This window comes from Neophocaena asiaeorientalis, unplaced genomic scaffold (genome assembly GCF_003031525.2).
Source record: "Neophocaena asiaeorientalis asiaeorientalis breed wild unplaced genomic scaffold, Neophocaena_asiaeorientalis_V1.1 scaffold243, whole genome shotgun sequence".
Classification (NCBI taxonomy): domain Eukaryota; kingdom Metazoa; phylum Chordata; class Mammalia; order Artiodactyla; family Phocoenidae; genus Neophocaena; species Neophocaena asiaeorientalis.
Genome location: NW_020173113.1, coordinates 508998 through 520128, shown reverse-complemented (window position 1 = coordinate 520128; position 11131 = coordinate 508998). Strand labels below are relative to the sequence as shown.

At 49.3% G+C, this 11131-nt stretch overlaps 1 protein-coding gene across 2 annotated transcripts in view; it reads left to right on the top strand.

Moving 5' to 3' along the window:
* Positions 1-2345: 2345 nt before the first annotated feature.
* The window catches only part of CHST7 (carbohydrate sulfotransferase 7), a 23913-nt gene continuing 15127 nt past the window's right edge, over positions 2346-11131 (top strand). The window contains exon 1 of one of the 2 annotated variants that reach the window (XM_024743535.1): positions 2346-4027. In XM_024743535.1, the coding sequence (XP_024599303.1) occupies positions 2533-3996 (1464 nt within the window). In that variant the 5' untranslated portion in view covers positions 2346-2532 and the 3' untranslated portion in view covers positions 3997-4027. The remainder of the gene's footprint in view (positions 4028-11131) is intronic. The other variant, XM_024743536.1, reaches the window with a different exon arrangement.

Sequence of the window (11131 nt, the reverse complement as noted above, 5' to 3'; positions counted from 1 at the left end):
ACACCGGTCAGAATGGCCAGCATAAAAAAATCTACAAACAATAAATCCTGGAGAGGGTGTGGAGAAAAGGGAACCCTCATACACTGTTGGTGGGAATGTAAATTGATACAGCCACTATGTAGAACAGTATGGAGGTTCCTTAAAAAACTACAAATAGAACTACCATACGACCCAGCAATCCCACTACTGGGCATATACCCTGAGAAAACCATAATTCAAAAAGAGTCATGTACCCCAATGTGAATTGCAGCTCTACTTACAACATCCAGGACATGGAAGCAACCTAAGTGTCCATCAACAGATGAATGGATAAAGAAGGTCTATACAGATATATACAGATATATATCTTTATATATAAAGTGGGTGGGATAGGGAGGGTGGGAGGGAGATGCAAGAGGGAGGAGATATGGGGATATATGTATATGTATAGCTGATTCATTTTGTTATAAAGCAGAAACTAACACACCACTGTAAAGCAATTATATTCTAATAAAGGTGTTAAGACAAATATAATGGTCTGGGGGCTTCCCTGGTGGCGCAGTGGTTAAGAATCTGCCTGCCAGTGCAGGAGACACGGGTTCAATCCCTGGTCCAGGAAATCCCCCATGCCGCAGAGCAACTAAGCCCATGTGCCACAACTACTGAGCCTGCATTCTAAAGCCTGGGAGCCACAACTACTGAAGCCTGTGCACCCTAGAGCCCACGTGCCACAACTACTGAGCACACATGACACAACTACTGAAGCCCACACTCTCTAGGGCCCACGTGCTGCAAGTACTGAGCTGCACGCTGCAACTACTGAAGCCCGCACACCTAGAGCCGCCCTCCGCAGCAAAAGAAGCCACCACAATAAGCCTGTGCACCACAGCGAAGAGTAGCCCCTGCTCGCTGCAATTAGAGGAGAGCCCGTGCACAGCAACGAAAACCCAACGCAGCCAAAAAAATTAATTGATTAATGAAATAAAAGTAATGGTCTGGGGTCTCTTAGCTGAATATGAAAAATTGAGAAGTAAGTGGGGGTAGTGGTCAATGAGGTTGGAAAATAGAGAGGATTTGAACCAGTGGCTGAAAGGAGAGGGAACTGTAGACAAAAAGCAGGATGCCTGAGCTAGTGATTTCAGAGGTGGAGTCGTTGCTGTGATGAAAAAGACTAGAGGAGAAGATCTTTGGAGATATTTCCACTTTTCCAGTTTGAACACCTTCCCCTGGTGGAGATGAGTACATTTGCTTTCTATCGTCATTAACCTTACAACACCTTCCCCAAGGGGGTGTTCATTATCCTCCCGAAACAGAGCAAAAATTAGCGTTTTTAGTTCTCTTGTATTTCAGGCACTCTGATCTGCCTCTTGGACTTCCTGTCACTTTTTCATCCATCCTTGAGTACATGTTCCTCCTTATGGGTCCTTTTATTTTTTTTAACTTCTTATTTTATATTGGAGTATAGCCGATTAACTATGTTGTGATAGTTTCAGGTGCACAGCAGAGGGACTCAGCCATACATACACATGTATCCATTCTCCTTATGGGTCCTTGTAAACACTGAGCTCCTGAGAAATTCCAGCATCCTACCACTCTGATTCTGTAAATGTCTTTTGCTCATGTGTGTCATAATAGGCTAGGTTATTCTGTGCTAACAAAGGACCCCAAAATCTCAGGCTGGAAGGTATGGAGGCACTAAAACTTATCCGCATTTTACAAATGAGTAAACTGATCTTCAGGGTGTCGGTAAAACGTGCATGGCCCTCAGCGGGCAAAACCCTAGGAAGACAACACTTATATTTCCGCAAAGGCTACACCTAAACAATTAAATGCTCTGAGTGAACGCAGTTGTGCTTCCAATTCCTCTGGACCACGATGCACTATGCAATCTGCGTCTTTATGCTAGTGGAGAAGTGCTCCCATCCAGAGCTCAGTAACACCCACCCCGGGGCTGACGGGGGCGCTGGATGTAGATAGTGACCAGGGGCCCCATTCTAAATAGTGTGGAGGCGAGCCTGCTTACGACAGAGATGGCCAAGCAGGGGACATAAAACAGGAGAGACAGTGGAGTTCTCCGGGTGGGGTCCACGTCCTGTCACTGGGTACATTCTGTACACACGAGCCCCTCCCTTGCTTGCACTCAATTCATGAAGACTTGACTTCATCACGGAGGAGTTGGGGAAAGGTGGGGTCTGGCTCCGTGCGCCCCAGCCGGCGTCCCCCGCCCCGCGGCAACCCCTCCCAGATCAGGCAGAGCCCTGGACGAACCCCAGCGGGTAGAGAGGCGGGGAGAAGCTGCGGGGTGGAAGGCGGGGCGGGCCGCTGCCTAGTCGGCCAATAGGCGGCTCTCCAGCGCGGAGCCTGGAGAGGGCAGGGGATTCGCCACTAGCACCACCGCCTCCAGAGTTTCCCTTGTGGATGCACAGCCCCAGTGACTCCGCTCCTCCCGGCGCAGAGGGGCTCCAAGAGGCCGGAGGAGCGCACTCGGGACGGGATTTCCGAGGAAAGGGAGAGGAAGGGCGCCCCACCCGCTCTGGAGGGGTTCAGTGAACGATGAAGGGCCGGCGGCGGCGGCGGCGCCGAGAGTACTGCAAGTTCGCGCTGCTGTTGGTGCTGTACACGCTGGTGCTGCTGCTCGTCCCCTCTGTCCTGGACGGCGGCCGCGACGGGGACAAGGGCGCTGGGCACTGCCCGGGCCTGCAGCGCAGCCTGGGAGTGTGGAGCCTGGAGGCGGCGGCGGCGGGCGAGCGCGAGCAGGGCGCCGAGGAGCGGCCCGCTGCGGAGGAGGACGCGGGCCGGTACCCCAGGTCCCGGGGCAACCTCAACGGCGCCGTCGGGGAGGCGGCGTCTCGCGAAAAGCAACACATCTATGTGCACGCCACCTGGCGCACGGGCTCGTCGTTCCTGGGCGAGCTCTTTAACCAGCACCCGGACGTTTTCTACTTGTATGAGCCCATGTGGCATCTGTGGCAGGCGCTGTATCCGGGAGACGCCGAGAGCCTGCAGGGCGCGCTGCGCGACATGCTGCGCTCGCTCTTCCGCTGCGACTTCTCGGTGCTGCAGCTGTACGCGCCGCCGGGGGATTCCGCCGCGCGCGCCCCGGACGCGGCCAATCTCACCACGGCCGCCCTCTTTCGCTGGCGGACCAACAAGGTCATCTGCTCGCCGCCGCTGTGCCCCGGCGCGCCCCGGGCCCGCGCCGAGGTCGGCCTCGTCGAGGACGCCGCCTGCGAGCGCAGCTGCCCACCCGTGGCTCTCCGCGCCCTGGAGGCTGAGTGCCGCAAGTATCCGGTGGTGGTCATCAAGGACGTGCGCCTCCTCGACCTGGGCGTGCTGGTGCCCCTGCTGCGCGACCCCGGCCTCAACCTGAAGGTGGTGCAGCTTTTCCGCGACCCGCGGGCCGTGCACAACTCGCGCCTCAAGTCTCGGCAGGGGCTGCTGCGCGAGAGCATCCAAGTGCTGCGCCCCCGCCAGAGGGGCGACCGCTTCCACCGCGTGCTGCTGGCGCACGGCATGGGCGCTCGACCCGGGGGCCCGTCCCGCGCACTGCCCGCCGCCCCGCGCGCCGACTTCTTCCTGACCGGCGCGCTCGAGGTGATCTGCGAAGCCTGGTTGCGCGACCTGCTGTTCGCGCGCGGCGCGCCAGCGTGGCTACGGCGCCGCTACCTGAGGCTGCGCTACGAGGACCTGGTGCGGCAGCCGCGCGCCCAGCTGCGCCGCCTGCAGCGCTTCGCCGGGCTGCGCGCGCTCGCCGCGCTCGACGCCTTCGCGCTCAACATGACGCGCGGCGCGGCCTACGGCGCGGACCGGCCCTTCCACCTGTCGGCGCGTGATGCCCGCGAGGCCGTGCACGCCTGGCGCGAGCGCCTGAGCCGAGAGCAGGTGCGCCAGGTGGAGGCCGCATGCGCCCCAGCCATGCGCCTGCTGGCTTACCCTCGCAGCTGGGAAGACGGCAACGCCGAGCCGTCCGAGGACGAGGAGACGCCGCCGGAGACGGGGGCCGACGGCGCCACGTAGCCCCGCTCCCGCGCGCCCGGGACGGATCCGGGTAAGGTGGCCCCCGGCAGGGTAGGGTCAGGAAAGGGTCTTGGGGAGCTTGGATCAGCCTTCAGGGGGAGGGGAAGGATGCCGTCTCAGATCGATCTCACCGGATGAAAATAGATCCGAGCGGTAGGGGAAGTCCAGCTGGGAGCATTTGGGAGAGTCATTGGGATCTCTAGCATAGCCCCCTGCCTTCTCAAAGGAAGACCCAGAGAAGCGAGAGGTTAATTATGGCTAAGGCGGAACGCAGGTCTCCACACTACCAGTTTCCCCTATGAAGTAAAAGGTAGGATCGTCTGTGGAGGATGAGGAATGGGGGAAGGAGAGGGAAGAGGGATATCACGGGTCTGAGCAGAGTACAGGATTTCGGGGACCATATGAGATCCATGATTATGACTTTATCTTGATGCCACTAGGTCCTGTGGGGAAACCTTTTGCAGCAGTGCTTGCAGGCACAGGGAAAACCAAAAGCAAAATTTGGGGGAAAGTTATTGACTCTTATCCTACCTACCCCTAATCTGTTTCATATTTCTCTGCCTCTGCCTCTCTGACGTGCAGACTTCGAGGCTTTCTTTCAGATTTACCAAATATACAGTCATAGGCTTCTCTTGCAACAGCTTTTGCACATGTGTGTGCCTCAGGCTCTGGTATACTGGCGTGGAATGGACTTTGCTTTCCCCTGGCTCGAGGGGTGGCTCCCCCCACCTCCCACCTCCGCCCCCAATGGCTGGCGCTCCCAGGATATTTGACCATATTCCGTTCACATCAGGTCACAAAAGCTGCCTGGTCTGCTTCCTCTAGTGCGGACAGAACCTCAGGGCTGGGCTTCCCTCACTCTGCCCGATCCACTTGAGAGATGGAACCTTGGATTGGCAGTAGCAGCTTTGGCTGTGACTGCTGAAGGAGCTTTGTGAAAAGACATTCCCTTTCTGCCCCCCCCTCCCATTTTTTTCTTTCTCTGTAAAGCATATATCCTAAGGTATCCTAAGATGCCAAAATGGGGCTTAAATGATCTCAAAATGTGTTCAGTGTCTGGGTCGGTCTATGGCCTGTTCATTGGGATGAGGGAAGTTTGTTCTACATGATGTTGACCTCAGGAGTCTAGTTAGTGGCGTGGGAATGCGATTTCCCAAACTTTGTGTGAGCTGGAAGAGTGCAGCCTTCTGCACTGTGCAGTCCAGAGGAGGAAAAGCAGTGCCGGGTGGGCGGAAATGACTTAAGTTTCCATTCATTAGTTTATAGTGTAATTCAGTATTCCTCTGGGATGAAGCTCTGAGGACAATAGTCGAAGACGTTAATGAAGATGGATTTTGTTGTTGTGAATAGAGCCAGGGTTTCAGAGTGATTTCGGAAGCTGATTTTCCTCCTAGTGATCAAGTCGTTTTCTTAGTTTCTGTAATTGCTTAGGAAGTCTGTGTTCTTTCCTGATTTCCAGAGTGAAGGTAAAAGGAACAGGGTGACTTGTCACATTTTAACAAAAACATCCTTTCATCTGCTAATCCTGTATTTACAGATGTAACATAATGGGTCTCCAATCCTCCTTCACCGGTCTGAGGGAACGCCTCTCGAGGACAAATGGCTGCAGCATTATATGGTTTTAAGAATTGACAATCTCCCAGAAACTCTCTTTTTTTTTTCATTTTTACTAACATTTGGCACTGACTGGGGTGAGGTAAGAAAGTGAATAGAGAGGAGGGTTAGAGGACACAGTCTTCATCCTCTAGGAGGTTAGAGTCTGTGCACGTGACAGTGACTATGGGGCCGGACATCGGTGCTGCTGTTTGGAAGAGCCAATGGGGCTTCCTTTGCAGGGCTGCAGGGACATCTGGGAACAAGCTTTAGGCTCTTTCAAACTCTGGTGACTGAGCTCTTCCTCCCACATTTCTGCTGGAATTATCGGGCACTTACCATGTCACCACCAACTAGTGGATTTATCAAAATGCTTGTATTCCTGGTTCCGAGAAAGATAATGTTACCAGCCAACTGACGAATTTCCAAAAGTCTGTCACACTCCACTCTAGGAATGGGAAGGGGATGGATCCTCAGGTGCGATGTGTTGAGTTAGGCATTGTGGATATATCATTACTGTGACTGTCGATGAAAATAAGCAATAAACAATCTATAATAAGAATAGGAAAGAGTTTTATTTGAGCCAAACTGAAGACTATAGCCCCAAAGACCGGAAGACAGTCAGATAACTCTGAGGAACTGCTCCAGAGAAGCTTGGTTTTCAGACCAGTTTTACATCTTGTCAGAACAAAGAACACTAAGCAACTCAGGGATCCGTTCCTTCAAGGTTTCCAAAAACAAACAGACAAACAAAACAAAACAAAAGAGATCAGCCAGTATGTCCTCAGCACCTGGGAAGGGAGTCTTATCATTGAAGGAGTACCAGCATGAGCGTCCCAGGAAGGAAGGCATTTAATCTTTATTTTAAACACAGACATTCTTTACTTCTGGTCAATGCGCCCTTTTCTTTAATAATTAAAGTAGAAGTACCGTGTACGTTTGATAGGCCACAAACAGGCTGTTTTAGTTAGCATCACATTCGGGTTAAATCATGTATAAGCCAGAATGACTTCCCCATACCTCCATATGTGAACATTTCTTTCATCATGACATATTATCAGTTTTACAGATGAGAAATCAGAGATTCAGAGAAGTCAGGTACCTTGCCCAAAGTCACACCTGGGCTGCTGGGCTGCTGAGCTGAGTGTTAGACCCCAGAGCTCAGAATCTCTCCATTATAACACGCCCTCACCTGCCCGCCCCCCCCCCTTTCCCATCCCCTGGCACCCTTTTGGCACTGCAGCCAGGCATAGTGGCTACTCTAGGGTGAGAACCACACTTAGCTTTATTACTAACAAACACTGAACAAACCAATAAAATATCCCTGAGCGCTGCCAACAGCACCTACACGGGAGAGCCCCTGACTCTATAGCCGTCCTCCTCATGGCTGTCCTTCGCTTGGGGCACCTGAGCACCCTTGGGGCACCCTTGGCTCAGCAGTGAAGAGGGACTGCACGTGAATTAACCTGAGCGACTTCTGGATGCTCCAGACCTGACAGCCAGGATTTGGCAGGGAGGGAGTCAGTGTGCTTTTTTTCAGGGCTGGGTGGGGACCACAGCACCAAACTAAGTCACCGAGGACCCCAGGCCCTTTCCATCTTTTCCATCTTCTTGGCTTTCGTTCACCAACTTATCTTCCCACTGTCACAAGATGGTAGCCTCAACAAGAAGTATCACTTCCTCACCCAACCACACAGGGCCGTGAAAATGCAGAAAGGAAGGAAGGTGGTTACTAAGGGGTAGCGTTTTCCCTCATGTATCTGTCTTTCCTCCAATCTGGTTATAAGACCATCCCCAGAAACCCCTACCCCAGTCGACTTCCTTTTATGTCTCACTGGCTAGAACTGGGTCACGTGTTCTGCCCTAGCCCAGTAATTGGTGAAAGGGAAGGGGGTTGTCATGATTGGCTTAGACCAGTGGGTTCTCAGCCCTGGCTGAACATTACAGTCACCTGAGGAGCTTTTCTTTTCTTATGTCAATATTAAAAATACTCCATCCTCAGAGATTCTGATTTAATTGGTCTGGGGTGGGATCCAGTTATATAATTACTGTATAATCCTCCAGGGGATTGTATAGTGCAGCCAAAGATGAGAGCCACCTACCTGGACCCGTCATGCTTCATCCCCTGGGCTGAGCCCTTGCCACTGGAACAGGATGAGGATGCAGACTAAAGTTGATGAGCAGCGAACTGTCTGCCATAGTCGTTTATGTGAAAGAACTTGAAGCTGTGAAATACCAAGCAGCTGTAGGGTGTTAATATGGAAACGTCTTAAATTATTCACGGCTCCATTTATCACCCTCTCACATTCCTTCAAATGCTTTGTTGTCTGTATCTCCTTATCTATAATCCATCATGGTACACTATCCACTACCATTCTGAACAGACTCATGTGCTGTCCTATCCTTTTCAGCATGTATCCGTTTGACCTCTGCCCTTGGTAGGACCCAAGATTTCATTTCATTAGGCATTTAAGGCATCTTGGTCTTTGTTCTTCACAAGATAGATGGACCCTCTGATTGAAATTAGGAAGGGAGATAAGTGCACTGTAGCCGAAACCCCAACGATCAGAAAGTGTTCTTTCTAAGGAAATCATCCAAACAAAAAGAAATGAGCAGCCGTCACCAAATCCCTAACAAAGCATTTTGAAAGTCATTCCATTTTAGTAAAGCCAAATGGCTTATGTATAAAAATCACTGAAAGGGAAATCTCTTGCTTAAACAGTAGTCTGTACTGCTAAAGAATAGCCATTCGTTAAACATTGTTCCTACCTAGAATTTCTCATTCAACAAAATTTGTTCAAATCCCTAACTGTAGTAAAAGAATGAAGCTAGAACACTCCCTAACACCATGCACAAAAATAAACTCAAAATGGATTAAAGACCTAAATGTAAGGCCAGACACTGTCTAACTCTTGGAGGAAAACATAGGCAGAACACTCTATGACATAAATCACAGCAAGATCCTTTTTGACCCACCTCCTAGAGAAATGGAAATAAAAACAAAAATAAACAAATGGGACCTAATGAAACTTCAAAGCTTTTGCACAGCAAAGGAAAGCATAAACAAGACGAAAAGACAACCCTCAGAATGGGAGAAAATATTTGCAAATGAAGCAACTAACAAAGGATTACTCTTCAAAACTTACAAGCAGCTTATGCAGCTCAATATCAAAAAAACCAAACAACCCAATCCAAAAATGGGCAGAAGACCTAAATAGACATTTCTCCAAAGAAGATATACAGATTGCCAACAAACACATGAAAGAATGCTCAACATCACTAATCATTAGAGTCAAAAAAAAAACAAAAAAAAAACAAAAAAAAAAAACACATCCACATCCAAATTATTATTGCCCCTTCGAGAGGTTAGTGCTGCCTTTGACCAAGACATTCTTGGAGCTCCCCCTTGGGGCTGCCTTCCCAGGCAGGACCCCCTCAGTTGATGGTGGATTTAGTGTTTAGGAAAAATCACGGCTCACCAAATGTGGTGAGTGAAGCAGGGGAGGAGGCTGGTCCTGCGAACTGAGGTGTGGCCATAGAGTAGTAGCAGAGTCATTCCTTGGCTCATATGAAATCAGTTTTTATATTAGGGGACAGGAACCCAGGCATCAGAGCCTGGCTTTCCTGGTTACTACATGATTGACCTTGGCAAGTCCCTAAACCATTTTGGCTTTAGTGTTCTACCAATAAGAAGACGAGGTTGAATTAAGAGGATTTACGAGTTTTCTTGGCACTAAGTGGGGGTGTGTGTGACATTTATCGAGTGCCTATTTTGTGTACTGTGTTACTAGCTTAGTGCATGTTGTCCGAGTTAGTCCTCATCTTAGCTTTATGAGGTACATAGTATCCCCATTGTATGGATGGTGAAACAAGCTCAGAGAGGTTGGGTAATTGCTAAGGATAACACAGCCAGAGGATTAAAATCAGGTGCTCTCTATTTTGAAACTAGTGTTAAAAATTTTTTAGGAATAATATAAGCACGTGGCGAAAAAAGAGTTCAACAGTTTAGGAGGATATAAAATACCTGCCAGGCTCACTTCATAGAAGTAACCACTACGTTTCTTGTGATATATGTCTAGAAATATTTTATGCAAATTCAAACAGAAGTATGTAGCCTTTTTGTACTTAAATCTTTTTATTTTTAATTCCTTAAAATTTTAAAATTGAGATCCGACATAACATTATATTAGTTTCAGGTGTACAACATAATGGTTCACTCTTTGTATATATTGCAGTAGATCTCCACAGTTAGTCTAGTTACTGTCCATCACCACACAAAGTTATGTAGTTTTTTTCCTTATGATGAGAAATTTTAAGATCCACTTTCTTAATAACTTTAAAATATATGGGAATTCCCTGGCGGTCCAGTGGTTAGGACTCTGTGCTCTCACTGCTGAGGGCCCGGGTTTGATCCCTGGTTGAGGAACTGAGATCCCACAAGCCGTGCGGCACGGCCAAAAAAAAATAATAATACACACACACACACAGCATTATTAACTGTAGTCACCATGCTGTATATTACATATCCCTGACGTATTTATTTTATACCTGGGATTTTATACCTTTTGACCCCTTCACCCAGTGCCTCTGGCAACTACCAGTCTGTTCTTTGCATCTGCAAATTCATGGGTTTTGGGGTGGGAGGCGGAGGGCTAGATTCCACATATAAGTGACAGCATACAGTATTTGTCTTTCTCTTTCTGACTTATTTCACTTAGCATAATGTCCTCAAGGTCCATCCATGTTGTCACAAGTGGTGATATTTCATTCTTTTTTTATGGCTGAATAATAGGCCCTTGTACACGTATATACCACATTTGCTTTATCCATTCATCCACTGATGAACACATAGGGCATTTCCATATCTTGGCTATTGTAAATAATGCTGCAGTGACCATGGGGGTACAGATATCTTTTTGAGTTAGTGTTTTCATTTCCATTGGGTAAATACCCAGCAGTGGAATTGCTAGATCATATGATGGCTCTATGTTTAACTTTTTGAGGCGCTTCCATCCCATCTTCCATAGTGGCTGCACCAATTCACATTCCCACAATTCTTGGGTGACAGGGAGGGGTACTTTGTTGTACTGGATTTCTGCTGTCATCTACTTAAAGTCCAGAAACATGATGGCAAAGATGAGTTTATGAAAACCGTGCCTTTGAGGAAGATGGTGGAGAGAATTCGAATTCGCAAGTCCCAGATTCTAAATGATGAGGTAATCACTATCTTGGATAAGTACTTGAAGTTGTGCTATGGAGAGAACATGGCCACGGGGCACGTTCACCGCTCTCAGCCACCCATCTACCAGTCCCTGGCCAGCAGCTGAGGGCACGTATATCACCTGTTTTTTTTTTTAATAAGTAAATAAATAAATTTATTTATTTTTGGCTAAGTTGGGTCTTTGTTGCTGCGCGCGGGCTTTCTCTAGTTGCGGCGAGCGGGGGTCTACTCTTCGTTAGGTGCGCGGGCTTTTTGTTGCGGTGGCTTCTCTTGTAGCGGAGCACAAGCTCTACGCCCGCGGGCTTCAGTAGTTGTGGCTCG